The sequence below is a fragment of the Balaenoptera acutorostrata genome, chromosome 5, assembly GCF_949987535.1.
Source record: "Balaenoptera acutorostrata chromosome 5, mBalAcu1.1, whole genome shotgun sequence".
Lineage (NCBI taxonomy): Eukaryota > Metazoa > Chordata > Mammalia > Artiodactyla > Balaenopteridae > Balaenoptera > Balaenoptera acutorostrata.
In genome coordinates, this window is record NC_080068.1 from 696,155 (window position 1) to 722,908 (window position 26,754).

Consider the following 26,754-nt stretch of genomic DNA (forward strand, 5'->3'; position numbering starts at 1 on the left):
GCCATTCCCCAAACCTTGGAGGACCTCTGTCTCTCCTCTTCTTCTCTGTAGGCGCTGGCCTCGCTCTGCCCCGTGGGCACCGGCTCCATCCTCAGGCTGTGTCCCTCTTCCTGCACCTCTGGACTCTCCCCAGCCCCAAGGCACGTGTCTGGCAGCCAGAGCCCACCCTAGCACACCGCAGAATTGAGGTAGCAGGGAGTGTTCTTTCCAGAGGAAAGGAGAGGTGAACATATGAAGCAATGACCCGGTTCATTTGGCATAAAATGGGTTAGACCAAGAGTTTATATCACACAGGAGTTCCATTCTTCGTTTTCTAGCTCAGTCTGTCAATACCAGTGAAATGCCTGTTATGAGGGGAGTACAAAATATTATCAAAGAAATCTGGAATGCGCAGCCAACTTGACCTAGGGTGCTTATCTACGGCAAGCAGTAGGTTCTTGATGGAAGTGAACTATTCTTTGGTCTCAATTACAATTTTCTTGTAAGGATCATATTGTCTAGTTTGCCTCTACATTATTTACATATACCTGCTTTTGTCTCCATGGCGTGTGTGTGTGTGTGTGTGCAGGTACAGGTACATGGTACCAGATGGTGGTTAAGCTGAAAAATCCAGGGACAAGTAACGTGGCCAATGACACTCCCTTTGAAATAAGTCAGCAAGTTTGAGATCAAATGCATCTATTAATTATCTACTTTGGTCCAAACAACCAGTTTAATCCCCATTTTCCTCTCTATGTATCGGGGATAAAATACTTATAATCTTTGCCTTTTCTCATGAAGTAATGAAGAAATATGTTAATGGATGTTCCGTCCATCAAGATGCCTTGGAATCCTGGAATAAGCGCTATTTGTCAAGGCTTATTCATTAATAGACTAAATGATCTGATTTAGTTATTCTTATCTCTGTTTCTTGGTATGACTAGGTTATATAGTTGTAGTTTTTTTCAAATGATGTATCACTAATTGTTACATAAATGTCGAAACCACTCATAATGCCAGTTAGTACTCTTGCCCCATTTAAAGTTGCTTCTAGTGCCTACAACCCGCTTTCAATAATTCTTAAATGAATCATGAAATCGCTGTAAGGCTAATTTAGTGTTTACTCTGAGATCCCAGTGAAATCACATCCAGGAACATCTTGGTAATTTTCATTATGACTCCTAATTATCATGTGCAGATTTCATTGCTCTCCGCCCGGCCTCACTGGCGAACGTCCAGCAGCTGGCCAGGGCGGGAGCCCAACACACACCCACGTGGAACACCAGTGGGTGAGGCTGAGAAGGCAGGAAGCGGCCTCTTTGGGAAAAGCTCCTTTAGAAAAGTTGATATGTTATCTTTTAGGCACTGGGAGCCCCTGAATGGGCTAAAACAGAGGGATAACATGAAAAGGCTGTCTTTTAGAAATGTAAACCCCGGGGACACAGAGTAGATAGATTATCAATCCGTCCATCACAAACACCTGGGGGGCTGACGAAACAGTTTCCAAGTCCTCAGGTGGTTCCTGGTCTGGGGGCCGTACTCGAGAAGCCCCAGACTGAGGGACACGGGGTCTGGTGGGTCGACTCCTGAGCAGTGGGGGTCAGAGATGCTAAAGAACATGCGTCGAGTGAAGGATGGAGAAAGGAAATGGAGAGCAGGTGGGTGATTAGGTGATGGGTCCTCAGGCGTAGCTGACCTGATGGAACATCTAAGATTTCCCTCAATTTTATTGACTGGGTTATTACATAATGCCGATTACATAACGCTGTTACCCAAAATAGACACTCTAGGAGATGCGGGAGTTTGTTTTTTAGGTTTTTCGTTGCTGTTGTTTTGTTTTTTTGAGGAGGGGAAGGAGATGGTTTGCAGACATTGAAGTTAAGATGTCTATGGAGAAAACCAAAAATTAAATATATGGATTTGGAGCTGAGAAAACTCTTGTGTGAATGTAAACCACATGAACACTGTGTTCACAAAATGTAAGCCATACACATGGACAGAGCCTTCTTAACCCAAAGTCAGACACAGGTTGTTTTATTATAAATGTTATCAAAATCCAGAAGAGCCGAAAGGTATTCATCATTTTGTAATGCAAAAGAATATTTATCTTTGTAAAAGAGTATCAGAAAAGCATTCATATTTTACAGGAATTAGTACATTAACACAAACTAGAACAATCAAGACACAATTCCTTTTTGGCATAGTTGGATATTTAGAATATTAATCAAATAGAATATCAGTTTGTCATTTCTAAACCTGAGTCAACAAATACTCTTTTGAAATTGCTTCTGGTTGGTGTAAGGAAAAGAAATAGCGTCTTGTTTTGATTTTCTTCTAATAAGGAGAATGATAAAGGCCAACCGTGAGAGGAAAAATGGGATGTCTCAATTCTTTTCAGTGGTTATTGCCACCGCTACAATATTGCTTTTAAGATAGTCTACACTAGACAGCGACCGTGAATTTGAGAGAGGAGATACTTACATACGTAATACTTGATACAATTTTGTTATTTAACTCACACAATACGATTGTACTTATATTCAATCAGAAGAGTAGCTTTCATGCTCTGAGGTTCTTACACGGCCAAGCATAATGACTGCAAAAGAGGAGACGGACCTCGAGGACCAGGGACCAGGTGGAAAGCCAAAGGGATGCACAAAAAAGTAGTTAGGATGGGAGTCCGGGAAAAATAAGCAGAACACTGGGACAACAGAGGCTGGGAAACACATTTTGGCTGATACCCCAGATTAATGAGGTTGAACTCTGAAAGAGGTGGTGCGTCCAAATGATGAGCAGACAGACAGGTGAGGTCCTGATGTTGATAAAGGCTTAGAGACAATTGGAGCCAAATAAATGGCCCTCAAATTGAAATGGAAAGTAAACAATGAGACTTCTTTCGCCAGGGAAGCCGCGCCACCAGGAGGATTTAGAAGTTTCACGGCCAAGAGTAAAAGAAAGAGTGAGAAAATGTGAGAAGACACACTGTGCCTCAATCTGGCAAGAACAAAAGGAGGAGATAAAATGTACTGGAACCCTACGGACCGTGAAACCCCCAAATAATTTGTCTTCCAGGCAAGGCTACTTGAGATTTTCCTATCACTTGGTTGCCATATTGGTCATTTAGTTTCGATCAGGCTAACTGTCTGCCTTAAAAGGTAACTTTGTCTTTCTGCTTCTTTCTGCATGATCCACGCAGGTCACGGGCGAGCACCACGTGCTGGGGAAGAGCAACTGGCCTTTCAAAATTCTTATGAAATTCCATCCTGGAGGGCTGGGAATACAACTGGCGGGGGCACACCTAGGTCTAGGTTGGCTATCCTTGTATGCAGGGCAGCTTGGGCTGGTGATTTTATCCCATAAAGGAAAAGGAATTCTTATCACCTCTTTAATCCTACTGGAAATACATCATTAAAAATACACAGATGGCAAACAGAAACAATAATCAAACAAACCAGATAATAGCCTTTTCAGAGTGAAGAGACCTAAAATACCTCCTAACCTGACCTTCCTCCCAGTAGGAAACTGTTCCACAGACTTCCTCCCAGGCCACGGTGCTGGTTTTCTTCCTTCTGACTTTGTCCATCTCTCTCTAAGAAGAGAACATTCTACAACTTATCAATAGTTTCAACAGGACCAGGCCCTAGAACCTGTCTTTTGCGGGTAGTTCCTAAAGGCTAAAGTTGAAAATGCCAAGATGAAGTATCTCATCATGAGCCTTCAGTTTTGTGTCTGTCTCTTGATCTGGCGAGCATATCACACGAATACAGCAGAAACGGATTCTGCAATACCTAAGAAAAAGGAAACGATCAGCACTACTCTATTTCCACCTTATATGCCTTTTAAATAGCAAATTAAAACAATTTTCATTTGGGTTGGGAAAGAGTTAATATCTACTAAGAAACTCACTCACTGGTGATAGTTACCTGTCCATATAGACACGGCAACCTCAAACGCAGATATTAGGAGAGACACCTAATATTTTTATTTCAAGAAACTATTAAAAATCCCAAAACGACTTACGAACTGAACAGGTGAATGTATCTGAAATCTGTATCACACTCATACATATTGCTTAGAGGCAATACGATAATTTATGGGATTATTTTAAAGACAATTTGAAAATTTAAATTCTAAGATTTGAACTTCAACAACATTTCAATAAATCACCAGCGTGCTCTGCGTTCTTAGCACAAAAGGACACAGATCACGATGTCATGGCGGAGGTGATTAAACATCCTATTTGAAGACTGGATTTCTCTGCGATGAGCCGCGTCTTTGAAACCTCTTGGGGCCGCAGAATGCTACCCGCCTTCCGCAGCTGGTCGTAAGAGTAATGTGATCATCTCAGGGATTTAACTTTCAGGAAATACTCCCTTTCAGAAGGATCTGGATTCCTGTATAATGACCAACCAGGCGGGCCTTGGGGACTTAAACTGGGAAACGGGTACAGGGGAGAGATGACCCCGACTCACGCTTTGCGGCTGGGGGCTGGGAAGAGGTGGGGATGCAGGGTCCTAACCAGGGTGAGGCTGAACCAGCATCCGGCTCTCGTCCTCGCAGCACCCCCGCCAGGGCTGTGACAGCAGCCGCCCCTCAGCCCAGATGCAGGCCCCTCGCTCCGCAGCTGGGGACAAACTGGGGGGGCAGCAGGGCTTCCAGGAGGGGCAGCGGCCCTTTATCTGCAGAGCCCCGGCGAAGCTGAAAGCAGAGGCCTGGCCGGGGTGCTCGCGCTCTGGCTGAAGAGCTTCTGTGAGGCGGACTCTTGTTAATAAATAATTTATGAACAATTCTTTACTGGGGTGACTGAACAGGCCATTTATTAAACTACACAGGTGCTGCTCTGTGGAACGACTGAGCTGCCGTCACTAGACGGAATCAAAACATAAGCCCTCAGATTTTTCCGTAACTCTCTTTTATCATAAATATCACAACCTGGGGTGTTCTACAATTTTTAAAAAGTTGTATACACAGCATAGTTTGGGTCCAACTTGATTCAGAAAATATGCTGATTTTCTAGATCAAAAGTTTTAGAACAGAACTTGAAAATGGAGTTTAGAATACGTTTAACATACTTAAATAGCTATTTTAATTTGGTTTGTTGTTAATTAATAAAAAATGTTGTTATTCAACAAAAGAGCATGTTTGGCATTCTCTTAAGCCTCTCAATTCCACTGAGTAGAATTTTTTGCTGGAATTCTGTAGGTGACGAGGGGCATATTAAATCAGAAACAGCCCTAATATTCAGATTTTCACCCATTTTGATACAAAGAAAAAGTGATTCTTGATGATCCTAGAGAAGGTATTATAATACATAAAACAATGGAAAGTAATACAATTATAAAAAGTAAATTTGGAATTGGAGACATTTTTGGAAAAGCTCAGCCTCCTAAGTGGAGATTTTTCTGGTTTGGGAAGTAGTTAACTTGGGTAAATTATCGCCATGTCTTACAAGGTTTTGCTCATTACACTGGTTTTTACTACAGTCCCTCTTCCTTTTAAAAGCATGAATGTGTACAATAGTGTCTTTTTAAAAAAACACTGTCGTATTTTTATCAGTTAGTTAAAGGGTGACAATTCTTACTGTAAAAGTGATCTGAGTACCCTGGACACACACTATGGACCAGACGGGCTGTAATTTTAATCTATTCACAGTCTCTCCCTTGACATTCAGCCTGGAGTTTTGAATATCAACTCACGACTCACCACAAATGTTTCCTCCCATTTTTACATGGACACAGCCGTCTATGCCCCAGGAAGTTCCCCAGGAGTTCCTCACGATCCAGTACGGGGTACTTCCTAAAAAACATAAAACAAACCCTGGAGAACATATTTGTGGTGAAAGAATGTTTATTTAAAGTTCAGTTCTTGAAAAGTACGGCGGCTCTAAGAAAAAGGTAAAAAATGTAATGAACTGCTAACAAACCAGCCAAGTCAACTTGAGCAGTACTAGTGTCTCACGTCAATCAATGGAAAATGTGTTTGAATTCATTTCACTTAATGCAGTTACTGCAGAAAATGAAAACACACATACTTTTCCAGGGAATTAGAAAAAGGAAAAAAAAGAAAAAAAAGGCTTGTTAGATAAGTATGATGAAATAATAAGCACTTCTCTTTCCCAGCAGTTACCCTAAACATTCCAGATGGAGAATGCCCATTATTTAGATCAGGAATTTAGTGTCATTTCAACAAGGCATCTACCAGATTGACAGTGGGACCCGCAGGGTGTGTATACCTGGAAGTTTAGTGAAAATTTGTAAAGCTCATGAGGACTTAGACCTAATAGGACCAAATTTCAGTGTTTTAAAGGATGGCAATCACTTGTCAAGCTGGAGTTCAAGCTGCAAAGCAACTGGTCACATCTCACCAGCACTCACCTGTTTTATCAAAGCCGGTTACCAGAACGGCGTGATTTGCTTCTCCACTAGAGCAATGATGCTGTATGATGCCTCCCAGATAATCTTGCCAGCTCACGGCGTCTACTACCACTATCAGAGGGCCCAAGGTAAGCAGTGCTTTTGCCATTTCGTCTTCGTGGTCGCTACCAAAAGAGGAAATGTTTGGTTAAGAAGTTTAGTTTTTCAGGTAAAAATATTTTATAAAAGTGATCTATTTCATCTGTACATGGGTAGGAGTAGGTTTGGTTGCAATTATCAAGCCCTAATCGATGGAGGCTAAAAGAAGTCTGGAAGACCGGCAGTCCAGGAGGGCTGTGGGACGCCAGGATACCAGGAACTCTCCCGAGGTCAGTTCATGGTCCAAGAAGGCTGCTGGAGCCCCAGCCATTAAACACGTATTTCAGACAGCAGGAAGTAGAAAGGGGAAGTGCTTCATTCCTGTTGAGATCCCAGAAGTGATCACACATTCTGCACATATCCGCATGGGTCTCATAGGCTAGAACTCAGCCCTATGGCCAAGTCTAGCTTCAGGGAAGATGGGAAATGAAGTTTTGTAGCTGGCTGTCAAAGTACCCCGCTAAAATATAGGGATGCTCTTAATAAAGAATGTGGAAAGCCTGGGTGTGTGGCAATAACTCGTCATCTCTGCCACACCAGGTAAGAATCAAGAGACCAGCCAACTTAGGTCAGTGATCGTCAAATAAAGAAACCACAGGGAAGGGTTATGCAAAAGTGGTGAATGCAGTTATAGGGCAGGATAGATGCTAAGATGCCAGGAGAACTAGGACCGGACTGGGAAGACAGCCGGAGATGCAGTTACTGCCTTCCTACAAGGCCTTGTATTGACAAAGTCTCATGTTACACAGCATTCAGCCTTCATGGGTCTTAAAAGTACGTGATTAAACCATTAATTTGCATTTTTAAAGGTCAGCTTTGTGGGTGCAGTACACTGAAACCAGATTACTGATATTTCAGGCCATTAAGATAGCTTTTGGTAGTTTATTGCTGCAGCAAAGCATGGTGGATTAGTGCCCTGAAAGAGTAAATAAGCCCTCATCATGTCAGCTGGAGGCTAGTTTCTATCAAGGGGATATTCTGTCCACAGATGAGGGAAAAACATGAGCGCGTAACAGTGGGATTTACTGCAACAGAAAGGACACATTCATTCTAAACATTCACTCATGTTACCTGTTAAGGTGAAGATTTGTTTTTGGAGATCTGTAAGCAGGCATTTCTAATTTTTGCTACTGTAATAATAGTTGGTATTCATTGAGGTGACCTAAGACAAGCACAATTACGAAACCTGGGAAAGCACCGTGGTAGGGTATGGGCTTTGAGGTTCCACAGAGCTGAGTTCAAATTCCAGCTGTATGCCAAGTCACCGCACCCACCTTCAGAATCAACCTAAGGATACAATTATAGGTACAGACTTTGTGGCCTGCCTAACCCATAAATTATACTCGAGGTTTACAATAAACATTGTCTCTCTCCCTCACTTGTCTAATAAATTAGTTTTGTTCAGCACAGGTTTTAGTGTATAATGTATATCTTATTTTATTCAATTTTGGGGGATGTTTTGTAATCTGACCATGACAAATAAGATAATCTCTGTATTAACCAGAACACGACTGTCTCCACCTTTTATTTTTTCCATTTTATTTATTTATTTTTTTGGCCGCACCGGGCGGCCCACGGGATCTTCCTGGACCAGGGATCGAACCCGTGTCCCCTGCAGTGGAAGCGGAGTCCTAACCGCTGGACCGCCAGGGAAGTACCTCCACCTTTTAAAGGTAACAAAAGCTATACAGTAAATACAGGACATCAGCGACACCTTACAGGGACGGTGTGAGGAAAGGAGGAGGATGGGGAGGAGAGAAGCTGGTCCGAACGCGGAGGGCAATGGCACTGCGGGGAGATGGAAACGGTTTAGTTATAATCTCTGCTCGAGGCAGGACTAGGGAGGTTTCACAGCTGTTGGAAAGCAGGAAATAGGAGTGCACGCCGCGGTCTAGACCGGCAGGGAAAGGCTCTATTTCGCCCCAGAACTGCAGTCACTTGTCTTTCAGAGCAGTGTGGGCTGGAAACAAGTTAAAATATGCTCCGAACAGTATCTTTATTTCCATTTTTAGCCCAATATGGAACTACTATCATATTATCAAATCTTGTTCCATGAGCTTACTACTAATTTTACAGATCAGTGAGATGCAAATCTTGCAGTCTTTAAAGGATTCTCCTAATCTTTACTGTCATCCAGATTTGGTGATTAAGGCAAGTCTTACCCATTACAGACCCTGGGTAAGTGCGTAGGCTTACACCTCAACCTCCCTAGAATTCAGTGTGGTACACTGCCTCCTAGTTTTTCAGTCTCTTGTTATATGTAGTAGGTTCTTTCTCTTTTTGTTTGTTTGTTTCACCCATAAATATTTTATTTTATTTAAAAAAATTTTAATTTTATATTGGAGTGTAGTTGATACAATGTTGTGTTAGCTTCAGGTGTACAGCAAAGTGATTCAGTTATACATATACAAGTATCCACTCTTTTTCAGATTCTTTTCCCTTTTCGGTTATTACAGAGTACTGAGTAGAGTTCCCTGTGCTCTACAGTAGGTCATTGCTGGTTACCCATTTTATATACAGTCGTGTGTGCATGTTAAGCCCAAACTCCTAATTTATACCCCTGCCACCTGTCCCCTGGTAACCGTAAATTTGTTTTCTACGTCTGTGAGTGTTTCTGCTTTGTAAATACGTTCCTTTGTACCATTTATTAGAACCCACATATAAGTGACATCATATGATATTTGTCCCTTTTGTTTATTTAAATAGTCACGCTCATATCCTAGTTTGACTCCTGAAATGTTTCTCCTGAGGTCTGATGAGCAAAAATGCAGAATGCAGCCTGAGCACGAATGAGCATTTTGCTTTTATGACTCAGTGCAGTTTTTTCTTTTAGATCTTTTTAGAGTCAGCACAAGAGTTTTTGAAGTTTTTGGCTGGTAGCTGTGCCCTGGGCTGATGTTGTCTGAGACTACTCAGAAACTAAGAGAGCATGACCATAAAAACAGAGGTCGGGGAAAAAGCACGAGCTTCAGAGTTGGCCTGACATGAGCCCTAAGTGGGCCCCGCGGCTCAGGTCCTCCTGTGGAAGCGGTAACATTCCAGCGAAGGGGCCTGCCCAGCGCCGGGTCACAGCAGACGCCTGGGGACCTTCCCACACCCTCCGGCCCTCACCCTGCGGTGTGGCCAGGCAGCCAGGGTCCCACTAGGAGACCCTGCAGCTCCTGCCTGAGGGCCTCCTCCCCTCAAGAGCCCGGAAAGCAAGCCCATGCCCCCCTGCTACCTCCGCTGCACCCTCAGCTACTGAATCCTGGGAGGTGATGTGCACCAACTGGGGCGGGACTTCATCCCTGACACGCACATCCTGCCCTGCATCCCAGAGGCCCCCAGTAGGACCGAGGGCCGAGTTACCCTCAGGACTAATTTGCGTCCCGAGGACACACGGCTCTCCCGCTCTGTCTCACGCCCTAGTCCCCTCCCGGCGCTTCCTGGGGTCACTTCCTACAAATCTGATGTTCTCTGTTCTGTCGTAGACTTTCCTGGCTCTATTCACGGCAACTCCATCCTTTCAGTCTTTCAGGGCAACAATCCCGGAGTCCCCTGCGATGCTCTCCCGTATGACCTCAGAAACGTCCCTCAATATACCCTGTGGGGCTTTAGTCTCCACCAGGCCTAAGGCCATTCCTACAACACCGCTCAGGTTATCACTGACGACCTGTCACCTCATCACTTGCCAGTCTTGTTCTTCTCTCCCTGACAGTCACGCTGGCTTCTTTACTGCTCTTTAACTATGCCAGACCCATTTCTGCCTCAGGGCCTTTGCATGTACAGTTGCTTCTGCTGGGAGCACTGTTTCCCCAGGTATCTGCAGGGTTGCATCTTCATTCATATGTCACCTCCTCAGAGACCCTCTCCCTGGGCTCCCGTCCTGAGACTGTACACCCCTCCCCATGTTTCCTCTTCACCTCACTGCTGCTTTGTTCTCTTTAAAGCTATTTCATCTAACAGACCAGGCATACTTTTATTTCTTTCATGTATTTCTTGTCTCTATCACTAAAATATAGTCCTGAGGACAGGATTTTTGTCTGTTTTGTTCACTGCCAAATCCCCAGAACCTAAAACAGGGTTCAGTAAATATTTGAATAAATGAATAAATCAAAGGAAGTTCTTCTTGCAGAGCCTAACGCGGTGAGCTTGCCGCTGTGTTCTCAGAGTTAACTGTTCGCTGTAACGTGAGGGACTTTACAAGGCCCTCTGCCTTCTAATCCAAGGGCTGGAGGAATCCTGCTTCAGGCCCCAGTCACCTTTGCATTCTCTCCCTCTCCCTCTCCCTGACGCAGACTAATGCCTCTTATTCTTTTGTTTCTTCCTAACTTTTTCAATCTGCTACTCATGACGAGGGATGCCCTGAGTCCGTTCTAATGACACTTTGAAGATACAGTTCCTTCGTGTGCAGACGCTTCCCTTAGACTCTCCAGGGGCTGATGGCTTAGAGACACACTTGCTTGTTTAGGAAGTGCGTGAACTTCTCCCTCAAGGGAGCTGGGGACCTATGTGCTCAGCGACCCTGCCCGTTTATCGTGGGTTCTGTGCGTCCTTCCCTCGGGGCCTGAGGCCGCCTGGTGAGAGCCCCTCCCACAGACGCAGACGGGAGCCGGGACAGTCGGCCGTCCTCGGACGCAAGGAGGCTGGCGTGGTCGGGTTCCGTTTCGCTCAAGGATCCAGATCCGCCCGTGATTTCCTTCAGATCCCATGGGGAGACTCCATCTGGACCCAGCGATCCTTTTATATTTACGAAGTAGTAGGGCAGTCTGTCACCTTAGCTGAACTGACTTTAGTCTTTCTGCTTTCTGTTTCGAAACGCTGTGACAAGCTCCCTTCACAGTTTTAAAAGATGAAGCCAGGCGCTTCATGGCTCTCCTTCTCACCCCTGAGCACCTATTTTGCACTAAATCAAATGGTCATAATGGTCCTCTAGCTGGCTCTGGGTTTTCCATGTGTTTTTAAAGCATTTTTAAATGATTCTTTTCTCCTGAATCTGTCCAAAGTCTCCGTACCCTTCCAGGCCCACCACAAGTCCTCTTCCCCGGCCTCCCCGTCGCGCCTACAGGATGTGCTGCGTCACCTACTCTTCACGTGCTCTGCCTGCTTGCCTCTGATAAGTTCATGTTTTTCTGACAGCTGATCGCTTGAGAAATGCAAGGAACACAGAGTGCGTTCAAAAATGCTTCTTGGTAAGTCGACTGCTTGACATTGGCTGGAGTCTACACCGAGCAATCTTTCATTGATTCACGAGTAAGTCTGAAATACGCTAAGGGTAAGTGAGACACTTAAACTTGGTAAGAGGTGGTGAGTGTCAATTATACTTTAAACTGGATTTAAATGTGTTAATTTAAGTGTGTTGTTTCTATTTGTAACGACGTGGGAGAAAGTAGATCATATTTAAGAAACAACGTACATAGACCTCCACATTGATTACCAATTTTCAGTAAGAAGTCCATTTTAAAACAATTAAGAGTAGGCAGTGATGCTGTCAATCAATTTATTAATTCCAAATAATCAGTAGATAATAAATTAAGAGATATAGAGGAAACCACAACAGAAGGAGACACTTACCGGAAGTCATAGGCAGAATAACCTTTGATTGAAAATCCAAAATGGGAGTCAGAAAAGTAACGGCACAGACCATTCTGGGCTTTAAACGGGTATTCTGAATCTCTCACCAGCTTCACTTGCATCTAAAAGAAAATGCGCACCCAAAATTATTTCTGTCACACGGTTGTCTTAGAAATCAAATAGAACTCATTACCGTGTGTCAAAATAAGATTAGCCTTGGCCACACCTTCATTGTGTGGGTATTCTTTGAGTTATGAAAATCTTACATTAACGCTTTAGGTGTTTTATAAGGACATCCTAGGTAATTAAACTCAATGTCTTTCTTTGCCTTTGGCTCCTGCATTTCCTGTATTCAGTTTCCTGGGCCCTCCGGTGATCTGATGATAAAGCCTGGCCCTCCTCCTCCCGAGGGTACAGGCGTGTAAACCACTCTCCTTCCACGGCTCTGGCTCTGGGTTGCCAAGCCTTTGAGGCTCAGGCAGGGCAGTGGTCCTGGGGTGTGCTCACAAGCGTACTTCCATCCACTTCTCTCGCTGCCATTCAGCTGGCAAATGCCACACACCGTACAGCTGTCGGGACGGAACCCTCCCCTTCGGAGAGCAGGGCTTATGCGAGCGCGGGCACACGCTCTACCTACTGCCGCCCATGACTTGTACAGAGCGCACCAGCGTCCGGCGTGCGGTGACTCAAAACACAGCAGATGAGCAAGCGGGGGGCCCTGGAGCTTGGGGAGCGCCGTCGTGACGACCTTTCCCAACACCTCATGGCTGGCTTCACGCCACTGCTGCTGGACCTAGGACAGCGTCAGAGGGTGTGTACGTGCTGGGGCAGCGTCTGGAGGGGGAGAGCCAGATCGCAGCCCCGAGCCGGCTACTGACGTGCAACGCGGGCTCAGCCCTGCGCCTACAGAGAGCACCCGATCGGCTGACCGCTAATCCCCTGTAAACCCGACACTCAGAAGTTCTACGGAAATGAATACGCTCTCAGCTTTGTGAGTCATGTGACACACATCTGCAAATAAAAGCATCTGTTAAGTAATGTGAGGAAATCAACATAAATATTTTTCTGAACACCGATTGCAGGTAAGATTTTTCACACTTTGGTTTCTCTGTTGATGGCTGACCTGCCCAGGAGCCATTCTTTTTTTTTTTTTTTTGGCTTAAAAATCTGAAGTTGATTTTCACACGGTTCTGGACACTGGAAGTCCAAGGTCAAGGTGCTGGCAGGGTCAGCGTCTGGGGAGAGCTCTCTCCTTGCGGTGCAGACGGCCACCTTCTCACCGTGTCCTCACAGGGCAGACAGAGCTCTTGTTCTCTTCCTTCTCTTCCGATGAGGTCACAGTCTGATCGGGTTAGGGTCCAACCTTATGACCTCATTTAACCTCCAGAGCCTCCTAAAGACTCTATATCCGGATACGGACACATTGGGATATCTTCTGATTAATTCAAGCTCTGGTTAGCTACATTTCCGACCCTGAAAACATTACTTAGTAAATGAGAGTAGATTGTCTGAATTCTGAACGCACATTAAACAAGCAGCTTAAAAGGCTGTGGACCTAGTCACCTTGCTGAGCCAGTTCAAAGCGTTGAGCGGGGACCCTCCGTTGCAGCCGTAGTTGCTGTATGAGCAGTCGAGGACCTGCTGGACACTCAGCGCCTCCAAAGGCTGCCCTTCTATGGCGCACGCAGACTCCACTGCTCCCACCACGGTGAAAGCCCAGCATCCGCCACACTGCCAGGAACAGGAACAGGACGGTGTGACTATCGAATAACGCGCAAATCAAGCCTGCCGACATCGCTAGTATCTCAGATGATCAAATCAAGTGAGCACAGTCTGGAGGCCCACAGAATATAGACGCCGATCCCGCCGACTTTCTAACTGAAATAAAGAGACGAAACCCCAAATTCTCTTGTAAGCATCAAAATCTAGTTATTCGTGAAAGGTAAATTGGTAGTATCACTATTGAGGGTTAGACGATGCAAAATAAAAGTGAATTTTAGAGACTGGGAAAACACTTGAACTGATGGTCTTTTTAAAAAACGAGTCTGCCCAGACAGAGAGAGCAGACTTGTGGTTGCCAAGGGGGAGGGGATGGGGGAGGGAAGGAGTGGGAGTTTGGGGTCAGCAGATGCAAAGTAGTGTGTATAAGGATGGATAAGCAACAAGGTCCTCCTGTACAGCACAGGGAACTACATTCAACATCCTGTGATAAACCATCATGGAAAAGCATATGAAAAAGAATATATATATATATGTATAAGTAAGTTACTTGGCTGTACAGCAGAAATTAACACAACATCGTAAACCAACTACACTTCAGTAAAATACATTAAAAAAAAAAATAAAAACGAGCCAGTTCACTGAACAGGTGGCTTGCCTCTAAGGTGTGTACCAACGCCCACCCCGTTCTTCCACCCCTCTGCTCGGCCATCCACCTCCCCCCAGGTAGAAGGCAGGGATGAGGTGAGCGGGGCTGAGGATGCACGTGCCTACGTTGGTCCCTTTCACAGACGGACCCAGGAACTGGGTGAATGACTTTGCAGCCCATCACAGTTATGAACACACAGGAAATGTCCCAATGACGGAGACCTATACTGCTCGTTCCTCACTGAGACAATGGCTGACAGTCTTCCTGAGTCTGGGTCTCTTAACTTCCTCTCACTGGACAAACTAGAGCAAAAGAATTAAAGGGCTGGTCCTACAAGAAAGGGAGGAGGTGGAGGGAAAGGATCAAGAATTTCATACAAGAAGGAAGAACTGCAGGAAAGGCAGAGAGTGGGATTTGAAACTGGGCGGAACTGTCTTAATCCGGGGACCAGGTACCGCTGGCAAAGAGAGGACGCACAGCTGGTGGTCTTCGTGGAGGGAAGCTCTGAGCCATCCAATGGCCTCAAAGTGGTCTTATTTACACCCTAGCTTCAGTGCCTGGGGCAGGGTACGGCATTCACTAAGGGACATTCCAGCAGGGTGCCCACCCCTTGAGAACTGTAAATGCAGGTCACCTTAGGTTACCCACCTACCGCTGCCCCAGGGGGACAGTCCCTGCTCCAAAACATCTTTCCTTTAGTAAGAAGATTCCTAATTAAAAGTTCCCCTTTAATACAACATAAGCACACCCTGGATGGACTGGATTTCAGACTACATCACCCTTCATTACGAATCCAAAAAGAAAGCAAATGATTTGGTGGTAAAATTTAACCCACAACAATAAATGCAGAATCTGAGAAAGCAAAAAGGATCATCCTGACTAGATGGTGACCAGGGAACTGCTGGGTCCAAAGCGCTGGTCTCACGAGAGGAGACTGAGGGACCCACTGAGGTTTCTACTGCAGACAAACTGAGGCCGCATCCCGGGGGTTAGGGACCCACTTTCCCAGGTCAGCGGACATCCCCGTGCCCAGCGGGGGTGCGGGGCAAGCGCATCTGCCCTCCAGCGTCTGCCAGAGAGATGGCTCGCCTCGTGAATGAGCACGCCTACCCGCATCTGGGGTCCCGCTTTCCCTCTGATTCCAGGTGATCTTCACAGGCACACTCACGACTTCTGCACGGTAAATGGCTGCATTTTTTAAATTTGTTTTTTATTGAGTACAGTTGATTTACAATGATGTGTTAATTTCTGCTGTGCAGCAAATGACTCAGTTATACATATGTATATTCTTTTTCATTTTCTTTTCCGTGATGGCTTATCACAGGATATTGAAAAGAGTTCCCTGTGCTGTACAGTAGGACCTCGTTGTTTATCCATCCTATATATGTACTAGTCTGCATCTACTGACCCCAAACTCCCACTCCTTCCCTCCCCCACTGCCCCTCTCCCTTGGCAACCACAGGTCTGTTCTCTATGTCTGAGTCTGTTTCTGTTTCGTAGATAAGCTCATTTGTGTCATATTTTAGATTCCACATATAAGAGATATCGCAGGGTGGTAAATGGCTGCGTTTACTGCAGGACTTACACACTTCTTTATCATTTAACACATGTAAAACCACACTGCCACTTTTACTACTTCCCCGTCTTTTTTTAGTGTGTCACGAAGTCTTTAGCGCTGAGTCCTAACCTCATTTCTTCTCTAATCCCTCTCATTTTCACTGCCTGATTTTGCAGAGTTGGTGATTTCTAGGAACGTCTGTGTCACATTCCAGCAGAACTGACTGCATTTTTAAGGATCACGGGTACAAAGTGTGTGATCCTGTAGGGGTGGGGATGGAGGTAGGGCTTCTGAGGGAGTTCAGGGATGAACCCAAGAGGCCAGGGCGCACGGGGGGGCCAGTGCCTGATGTCACGTGGTTTCCCTTTTGAACGGCTCAAGCGTCAGTGGTCAAGTTCCACCTCCTCCAGCCTTCCACCCGCTCTTCTGCAGAGGCCTGGGGACCGCGACAAGGGGGCTAGGCGGCCAGGGAGGGGCGCCCACAGAGCTCACCTCCGGAGTGAGAGCCCGGCCTGACATCCGTCTCCCCCACCAGGGGTTCTCCTGGCCTTGCCATTTTTTGATGATTGGGGTGTGCTTTCACCTACAGCAGTGACGGCTCCTTTACAAGTCTGATCGAACTTGACCTCAAGAGTGACTCAGACGCTGATTAAAAAGGAAAAGAAAACAAACGTACTGTCTGCTGGTTCCTCACTGGGGTGACGACGTGCTTGTCCCTCCAGTCAAATCTTAACGGCAAAGACAGGTTGGAGATGGATGTGTGCGTGCCTGCCGGAAACCGGGGAAAACCGGAAGGTCTGCTTCGTAAATAAATAGCTGAGGATACACATGAAAAGAAAAGGCAGCCAACATTATATTACAGGGATTCCTTTTGGAGGGATGTTTCAACAGAAACAGTGGAGTTTCTGATAAAGTCTGCCTTTTGTGCTTTTCCATACACGAAATGGATTAGCCGAAAGCTACAAAGATGAGAATCCCTCCAATAGGGCCGGGGCTGTCACATAAAATGACGTGTTTGATAGAAAACGGTAAAAAAAAAAATGAGTATAATTGACACTGTTTGTTTTATCACAACCCATGGAACCATGGGTGTCTTGAATAGAAACGGCACAGAAAACCGGAGGAGAGATGAGGTATTAGACCTCAGAGCCACGTGGAAATGTCTACATTTACGCTATTTAGTTCTTAAGCAATAATTAGAAGAGAGTGACCATGTATTTATTTTTCTAACAGTCAGCACCAGGTACATGCTTGACACTTATTAAGCATTTAATAAATATTAAGTGTTACTCAATTTACTATCTTCACAATTGAACAATTCTCAAAAGTTAAGGAAACAAGTTCAAGTCAGGAGACTAATCAACTAATAGCCCCATCGCACCATACCTTTAAACTCTTCAGGGAACAAATAAGAAAACTGATTTATTCCATAGACGGCAGTGGAGTTTTCACCAGGAAATAAAGAATTCAACTGTCGATGTCTATTAAGACTTTCCTAAAAGGAAACAAACCCACATTCATTTATATTACCCATGTTAACTTTCCAGAGCAATCTGCATATAACTTACTTGGAGATAGCTTTCAGATGCAAAAGTTAAAGCTTGATTTATTTCCTGCAGATCATGATGGAAGGTCATCTAAGATAATCAGATTAGATTTATAAATGTTTTGTATTAAAAATATTATCTGATTTCAGGAGTAATTTTTGAAGCTGGGAAAGAATGTTCCAGGAATTATAAATGGATAACCATTTATAATTCCTCTTTACTAAGCATGTTGGAAGCACTAAATATGTTTATTTAACATAGTGGAAAAAATAAAATAAATTGCAAATAAACACTAGACACTAGTGGGAATTGTCGTCAAAGAGTATTCATGTGATCCAACAACTATGAATCTGGGAAGACTGTCTTCTTGATCTTCGTATTTCCCAGCACAACTAATGAAGCATGAAAAAAGGAGTAAGTAACTAATGAATCAATAAATCTGATTCTCCTTGAGCTTTATAGAGGTCTCTGTTTCATTTTGGGTAAAAAGGCTTTGGGAAAGAGATGCAATCCTGGAAATGTCCCAGGAAGATCGTCTGGTTTGTCTTTACAAAGGGAAAATTGGACCATTGTTTACAGATTCCTCAGCTTTGAGTTTTGTGATAATAATCTTAGGCTTGTCTTTTGTATGAACATGCCTCAATTTCCTACTTCTAACCAACTGTGTGGGATAAATAAAACTTCAGGAGACCACCATTTGGTAAGTTTCCAGCTCTAGCTATTCTGTACTTGTTTGTGCACTTACGTGTTTATTGCGTGTCTGTCCCATAAACCTATAAGCAAAATGAGGGCCAGGCTGGTCTGTCTTATTCGCCACTGTGTTCCCCTCACTGAGCACACACCTGGCACACAACAGATGCTTAATTAATATTTGTTGTTGAATATATGCATAATTACATTTTATAGACGTCATGCCCTTGATAGTGCTAAGCTGCTTTTTTTTTTTTTAACATATGTATATCTATTCTTTTTCAGATTCTTTTCCATTATAGGTTATTAAAAGATATTGAACATAGTTCTCTGTGCTATACAGTAGGTCCTTGTTGGTTATCTATTTTATACACAGTAGTGTGTATATGTTTATCCCAAACTCCTAATTTATCCCTTCCCCCCCCCCCCCTCCTTTGGTAACCATAAGTTTGTTTTCTATGTCTGTGGGTCTATTTCTGTTTTGTAAGTAAGTTCATTTGCATCATTTTTTTTTAGATTCCACATACAAGCGATATCACATGGTATTTGTCTTTCTCTCTCTGACTTATTTCACCTAGTATGATCATCTCTAGGCCCATCCATGTTGCTGCAAATGGCATAAGCTGTTTGTTTTCAAGCAAATTATTCCTGGGACTTAGCATAAACTTATTTTTTCCTTATTGAGCATGCCTGGAAGGATTGTTAATCAATGAAATGATCAACAGTTATTGAGTTTTAGGCATTTAAAGATAATCTTGATGAAGCAAGGCTTTGAATATAATTTGGAAAGGAGACGTAAAACTCTATAAACAGAACTGAAATGCAAAGCAAGTGTGAGTAGAGGCCGTGTGACAAATCTAAGCCCGCGACTGCAAACTGCTGAGGGGTTCAGAGCCTGCCTTCGTCCTGCAAGCATCTACTGGCCACTGTTGCGAGCTGGAGGGATGAGGGAAGGCCTGAGAAGGTAGGACCTTTATGGATGTACGGGAAAGGCCGCGGCAGCCAGGAGGATGGGCCTCACAGACCGTCCACAGGGAGCTTACCCCCTGCATCTGAATTGCCAGGACTGCAGGGAGGGAGGCCCTGGTGCTCACAGGCCGCACCCAGGCCATGACCAAGCACTCGGCCGGCCTACTGGGGAACGGCCTCCACTGAAGACTGGTTTGGGGTTCGTGTGTCCCCATGGCCTCCTACCCTCCCCTGGCCCGCGGGGCATCTAGGGGCGCCCTCACCCCTTCTCTCAGCTCAGAGCTGCTGCAGACACTCTCCCTGACCCTCCCCGACTTCCTCTCTCAGTCCTGAATCCTGGGATGGAGAAAAGAAAGAAAGAGAAGACACATAAATCACCAATATCAGGAATGAAACAAGGGCCACTACAGACGCTTAAGGCACTAGAAGAATCATATTCTGACCACTTGAGGCCAATAAGTTTGACAACCTACGTGAAACAGACAAACTCTTTGGAAGACACACATTACCAAATCTGGATACAAGAGAAACAGAAAACTTGAACAGCTTTTTATCAAGTAAAGGCATTAAATTCCTAACTGAAAATCACTCCACAAAGAAAACTCAAGGCCGAGATGGCTTCACTGGTAAATTCTATACAAGTAAAAAAGAAATACCAATACCAATACCAATTGTACGCACATTCTTTGAGAAAACAAAGGCGAAGGGAACTCTTTGCAACTGATTTTATAAGGCCAGTATAACCTTGATCCCAAAACCAGACAAAAACATCTCAAAGAAAGAGAAATACACACCAATAGCCCTCATGACTATAGATGTAAAATCCTTAAGAAAATATTAGCAAATCAAATTCAACAATTTATAAGAAAGACAATACATCATGACCAAGTGAGGGCCATTAAAAAAGACTATGTTGGTTTAACATCTGAAAATCAGTCAACAAAATACACCATATTAATGGAATGAAAGAGGAAGGAAAACTATATGGTATTTTCAATAGACGCAGAAAAAGCACTTAACATAATTCAAAATCCTTTCATGATAAAAACTCTCAGCAGTGAATGAAAAGAAACTTCTTCAACCTGATGGAAAGAATCGATGAAATGCCTATTTCAATCAGAGGCCAACCTCGAACAGAATCGATTTGTGTCTTATTCCCTACTGAATTAGTCAGAAAACCTAGACTATCTCATTATACATAGTAGATGTTAAAGTACTGGATAAACAGATGGACAGATGAATAAATGACTGAATCAATTCTGACCCAAGATTTCAAGTTTCTGGTATATTTTCATTTTGGCAGTGTATGCATGAAGCTAGAGCTGTTAGAAACTGCCACCTGAACCACAGTGTCTTACATCACTTTCACCTCTTAATGTTTCTGTTAGATAGAAATTGCGGTTTAAAGCATTCTGGATAAAGTTTATTTGGAGGAAATAATCCAGATCTTCAGGGGCTGTTTACGGCAAACATCTGTGGTTCATTCGTTAGGATCATTCATTGTAAAATGACCTCCTATTTATACGTGAACAAACATGCCTCAAAGTACACATAATTTTATTTCTTAAAAACAGAGCATGTAATCATCGAGGCAAGAATTTTTAAGGTGGAGCTTCTGAAATTTTAGGCAAAACCACATGTGCATTGGCATACAAATACTATTCCGAGGTGAGAACATACAACTTTTATTGGTTCCCTTATTGGGTCTATGGTCTCCCACCAGGGTCAGAAGACCAGCTGCTCTGTGGTCAGACAGAGAGCCTCGGCAAATGTCAGCCCACACCTGGGCTGCAGCACAAAGAACAGGCTGAACCCAACGGCAGGGGCTTCCTGAGCGCCAGAAGCTTCTAAGGAGCGAAAAGGCAGAGGGGCGGCTGCTGTCCCCCCCTTCCCCAGTCCCATATCCTGTGAGGCGTCCCATAATCATCCTAGGAGGCGCCTGGTCTTCACCCAACAACAGCGAAGTGTCGGTGTGTGTACAAGTATCACAGGGGCCACCTGACTTCCGCTCAAGGAATATTCCCGGGGAACTTAGGAAAACCCGTAAGGCAGGGATGACAAAACCTTTCACCATGAACCCATGATGGTGAAAAACATTACTCATCAATCAGATCCTTTCTCTAACTGTGTCAGCAGTTCCCTGAATACCTTTCCACTGCATTTTGGGCGGCCGCTAGTCAGTCATCGATGCATTGGCAAACAAGAGGACACCTCTTTGCTCTCCCTAAATAAGATACCAAGATCCAAAGACTACAGCTCCTGGTCCTCAGTATTTGTCCACTTTTCACCCTAAAACCTCTCCATTCTCCCTAGCACAACACAGAGCACTTTATAATTTTATTTTAATTTTTAAACTTTTTTTTTCGTTTTAAGTTGATTATGGAGCCTGGGAATTTTCTAGAATCTGTACATAATTTACCCCGATGGGTAAACAGAGAATCTCAACTTAACCAATTCCTAATCTGACATAATTTTAAAGAGATAAAGCTTTGCAGAGTTATACTGAGCGTCAGTTACAACACATTTTCATCCATCTTGCCAGGCCAGAGGGGTGCTTCCCAATGCTTGTGGGTACCCAGCAAGCAAGGCCCTTTCTATCTGCTCACGTCCGGCTCTGCCCCAGATCCAAACAGCTGTCTAGGTTCAAACACAGTTTCCAGCAAGTGTGTACAGAAGCCCGCATTGCTCTCCCTTCCGGGCCCCCATCTCAAGAACTAAACTCCCATTGGGAGCAATTGCTTTGAACATCTTTCAGGCTTTCTCAGCTCAAAGTTCTTAAACTTACTGAGAATCTCCCTCACTCTGCCCTTGTCTGCTTACAGCTGTCTATCTCCTGGCATGCACCCTTGCAGAACCCGAGAGGAACTGTATTTTCTAGACATCGTCTCCTGGGTATGGCCTCTAGTACGAGTAACTATACAATATGAGTGAATACATATATATTTATAAATTATATAAATAGCATAGGTTTAAAATACATATTCATTACTCTGGCCTCCTTGTGACTTCAATCCTCAATTCTTTTATTTTTGAGAAGTATGGAAGTGCTTTTATTTCTTCAGTCAATGAGTACATTAGCGGTATGGGTGGGATTGATTATTTTCCCCCTAAGGTGTTAGTTCACCACCACATGCCACCAAGCTCAGGGCAGGAATGGAATACAGGACAAAAACTTTGTTCTTAAGCGATTATATCAGTGCTTCTGGTTTTGAAAGCTAGAGAAATAAATTGGCGATAAAAATGCACATCTTGGTTTAGGCAAAAAGCAAGAATGGACAGAATCAGGCAAGGCTAGCACTTCCTAAACACTGGAGGTCCAGGGCAACGAGCAGGAGAAGTAGAAGAGAGCGCCGCTACAGAACCCCACGAGGAAGCTCAGGAAAATACCAGGAAAAATAATAAGTGCGATTCCACCACGCAGCAGGATTACTGATCTCATACTTGCTTTTGATTAAGAAAGAAGGAATTTTCTTTGATAACACCTTAAAAAATGATAATGACCTCTCATGATTTAAAACATATTACACAGTATCAGATACATATTGAATAGAACACAGTGAGGCCAACTCTAAATCATTACCTCTTGCAGCTTGCTTGGTTTCAGGAAAAACCTTATTTATACTGAGCTAACTGGTGTGTTCCTGAGTTTTAATGCTGGGGTGCATCTGAGATTACCAAGGCTTTTCAAAATAATCTGAAAAGGAAATGAAATGCTTCCCCCTTCTCTAAATCGGCCTCCACCAAGTCAGGGGAACTTGCAGGGGGTGCGCTAGTCCAAGGGGCCCGGGTTCAGGAGAATCATAAACGGGCAGGATTCCCTGCGCTCGCTGAAGGCTGGCTCCGTGCGGAAAATATTCCGATTTCGGAGGGAGGTGGCCAGCGCCCCCTCGGAAGATGGGCAGGTTTCTCCGCCTACTTCCGCTTCCCATCCCTGAAATGCACAGTTTGGGGAGGCGGCGAGGACGCCCGGGGGCTCCAAAAGCGGGTGCGCCTTCCAATCAGGACCACCTTGGACGTAGCCAGTGGTCACCCGCAGCTGCACGTCTTTCCTGGAGGACCCCTCTGTGGGTCAGCACGGCCTGGGGGAGAGCGACACCCGGACACCAGGGACAGAGGGAGAGGCTCGCGGGCTGCAGGCCCGCTCTGGAACGCAGGCGCGTCACCGGACTGCGCGCAGGCGACCCCAGGGGTGGCGCTCCGGTGGCCCCTCTGTCTCGGGACAGGAAGCCCAGGGGACCCCGGGGGTGAGCTCAGGTCCCCCTCCCCCTCCCGGGACAGGAAGCCCAGGGGACCCCGGGGTGCGCTCAGGTCCTCCTCCCCCATCCCCGGGGTGAGCTCAGGTCCCCCTCCCCCTCCCGGCACAGGAAGCCCAGGGGACCCCGGGGGTGCGCTCAGGCCCCCCTCCCGGAACAGGAAGCCCAGGGGACCCCGGGGTGCGCTCAGGTCCTCCTCCCCCATCCCCGGGGTGAGCTCAGGTCCGGCTCCCCCTCCCGGGACAGGAAGCACGGGGACCCCGGGGGTGAGCTCAGGTCCCCCTCCCCCGCCCCGGGGTGCGCTCAGGCCCCCCTCCCCCGCCCCGGGGGTGCGCTCAGGCCCCCCTCCCCCGTCCCCGGGGTGCGCTCAGGCCCCCCTCCCCCGTCCCCGGGGGTGCGCTCAGGCCCCCTTCCCCCGTCCCCGGGGTGCGCTCAGGTCCCCCTCCCCCCTCTCTGGGACAGGAAGCCCAGGGGACCCCGGGGGTGCGCTCAGGCCCCCCTCCCCCGCCCCGGGGTGCGCTCAGGTCCCCCTCCCCCGTCCCCGGGGTGCGCTCAGGCCCCCCTCCCCCATCCCGGGACAGGAAGCCCAGGGGACCCGGGGGTGAGCTCAGGTCTCCCTCCCCCTCCCGGCACAGGAAGCCCGGGGGACCCCGGGGGTGCGCTCAGGTCCCCCTCCCCCTCCCGGGACAGGAAGCCCAGGGGACCCGGGGGTGAGCTCAGGCCCCCCTCCCCCTCCCGGGACAGGCCGGCGGGAAGGGCCCCGGGAGCGCGGTACCCGGAAGGCGGCGGGCGGGTTGCGGCCGCTCGGCGGGGCCGGGGCGGCGCCGGGGCAGCAGCCGCAGCAGCAGCAGCAGAGCAGCCAGAGGCGCCGCAGCTCCATCGCGCGCTCCCTTCCGGTCGCGGGCTCCCGCCGCCGGCGGGTCCGGGGCATTGGGGGCCGCGGGCGGGGCGCGGGGCTGAGACGGTGACGCCCCTTCTTCCCCGCCGCCCGGAAATGGGCGTCCGGCGGCCGCGAACCGCGGCTTCGCGCTGTGCTGGGCGGGGCGCCCGCGCGGGAGGCCGTGCTCCGGGGTCGCCTCCCGCCTCCGGAAGAGAGCCTGAGGGTCGGCCTCGCACGGGGGTGACAGCACCGCTGTCGCGTGACCGCACTTGCTGCGTCAGGCCCCTTCTGCCGCCTCCTTTTGTCTCGGATGGAAAGATGCAGGCAGCCGCGGAGTTTAACTTCACCTTCATCCTGTTTCTTCTGTGATGGGCTCTGACATTGGGAACCTGATTCCGAAATAATGTCTGCGAATCTGCACGGAGCCATTCGTTCAGCAGATGTTTATTAAATACAGTTGTGAAAATAATGCACAATGTTTCGGTTTATTACATTATGGCCGTTTCAAACTTTGGAAGCCAGTTTCTTCATTTGCACAGAAAGAGAAACGCAGCGTTTAATTCTTAAGTTTGTGGTCAAATTTTGTGTGTGTGTGTGTGTGTGTGTGTTATTTTAGACTGTTTTAATTCCTTTTTACAAGCCAGGTGCATTTTGTAGTTCAGAAGAGTGGGGGTCCCCAGATAGTCCCCAAACTCCCCGCCCTGCAAGCGGCAAACCCAGCCTGCGGCCACTTCCTGAAACCTGTGTCCCGGAACCAACAGGGCTGAGGCCAGCTCTTAGGAGACACGTGGGTTTCTGGTTTTCCGTGCGGAGTGAGAACTGCAAGTAGGCCCAGGGGAGAACGTTTTATCAGCATCCCTGCTCGGACCATCTTGGGGCCACGGCCTCACTCCCTGGGGCGTCTCCCCGGAGGGAGCTTGCCAGGTCGAAGCTTGTGCCCATGTCTGCCTCTTGGGCAGTGGTGTTGCGAGAGTGTTCCGGAAGGATAGCTTTAGTTTTAATGGTACCTCGTTGAGGTTTGATTTTTGCCGTCGTTAGCATATTTCCACTTCCCTCTTTGCTCTGCCAGCCTCTGTTCCTTACACCATCCCTGATGCCCCAGGGCCTTTGCACAAGCGGGTCCCGCCTCACATCACTGCCACCTCCTCCTCGGGGAAGCCCTCCTGATGCTCTCAGCCTGGGACGGGCTCTGGCAACAGAGGCCCCCGGAACAGGCACTCCTGTGAAGCTGCATAGTTTCTCCTTTAAATGTGAGCTTGTCTTCACTCCCAGCTGGCCCTGATGACTGGGCAGGTGGTGATGGCGCAAGAGCTCCCCGAAGGTCTCCCTGGGAGCCTGGGCTCCCCACACACTTTCCCTGTGTCCCCAGCCCACGGCTCCCAGGCCAGACCAATGACGGTGAAACCTGCGCCACTCACTCAGGCACAGCTGAGACCACGTCCTCCTGGTGCACCTCCAGGCCAGGGGGGCTTCCTGGAGGCAAGGGCCTGCAGGTCTGGGAGGCTGGGCAAAGGACTTAGTAGAGGCAAGAAAAGATGAAATGTTTAGGAGGTCCTGGGGGTTGGGGAGGATGTGGCAGAGAGGAGGGGCTACAGGGGGTCAGCCTCCCACCCTCTGCCAGCCTGGGTGGGAGGGTGTCCGGTACTGAAGGACAGACGAGGCCCCCCGCACCTCGGGCCAGGCTTCTGCATTCCGCACCCTCAGCGCTGGCGAAGGGGATGAAGAGGCCCGGGGAGGGCAGGGGGTCCGAAAGCGCAGCCTCTCCTCCCGCCCCCGCCCTGGGCGATGACTAGGGAGGGTGCTGTGGGAAGACAGACCCGTGGGGCGAGGAGTACGGTGAGCCTGGGCCAGGGGCACGCGACCCAGGCGCTGGGGGCGGGGAGGACCGCCCGGGGCCAGGAGGCGGGCCGGCCGGTGACCCGGGTCCCGGCCCCCCGTGATCCACAGGCACCAGTGCGGAGCGGAGCCGCTGTGGCGCGCGCCTGGCTACTTGCCATGCCTGCCAGCGCCCCGCGCCCGCTGCACCGCCCGCAACTACCCGCGGTGGGCGCGGAACCCTGCAGCCCCCGCCCGTCCACGCGGCCAGTCACTGGTGAAGGTCGCGCTGCCCGGTGTGGCTCTTCGGGCCCCGGCGCCTCTCCCGCAAGGCGTCTGTCCGCCTCTGGGCCGGGGCCTGGGGCCGTCAGGCAGCCAGGAGAAGGGAGCTCTGAACCAGGACCCTGGTGGCCAAGCTCCAGGGCAGAGGCAGACGGACGACCTCTCCTGCCCTCGGCTCCGCCTACCCCGGGCCCCAGGCCAAGGCGCAGCCCTGGCGCCGGGCGGCCTGGGCACAGGGAGCCGCCCTCGGGCGCCTGCCCGGCGTGCCGAGCCTCGCCACCGCCACGGCCAGGCTCTGGGCCGAGCCCCTAACGCCGAGGCTGGGCTCCTGGCAGGCTCAGCAACGGC

At 47.6% G+C, this 26,754-nt stretch overlaps 1 protein-coding gene across 3 annotated transcripts; it reads right to left on the reverse strand.

Moving 5' to 3' along the window:
- Window positions 1–1,997: 1,997 nt before the first annotated feature.
- CTSO (cathepsin O) lies at window positions 1,998–24,738 on the reverse strand. 3 transcript variants are annotated; one of them, XM_057546906.1, is made up of 9 exons: window positions 24,205–24,677; window positions 18,263–18,359; window positions 17,357–17,465; window positions 16,647–16,786; window positions 13,608–13,775; window positions 12,045–12,166; window positions 6,354–6,517; window positions 5,683–5,775; window positions 1,998–3,767 (listed from the first exon to the last, which is right to left on the reverse strand). In XM_057546906.1, exons 1-9 carry the CDS (start codon window positions 24,660–24,662, stop codon window positions 3,733–3,735), a joined length of 1,386 nt encoding a protein of 461 aa, XP_057402889.1. In that variant the 5' UTR covers window positions 24,663–24,677; the 3' UTR covers window positions 1,998–3,732. The 3 variants fall into 3 exon arrangements, with proteins under 3 accessions (XP_057402889.1, XP_057402890.1, XP_057402891.1); XM_057546907.1 differs by lacking the exon at window positions 18,263–18,359 and having other exon boundaries at window positions 24,205–24,738; XM_057546908.1 differs by lacking the exon at window positions 13,608–13,775.
- Window positions 24,739–26,754: the final 2,016 nt, after the last annotated feature.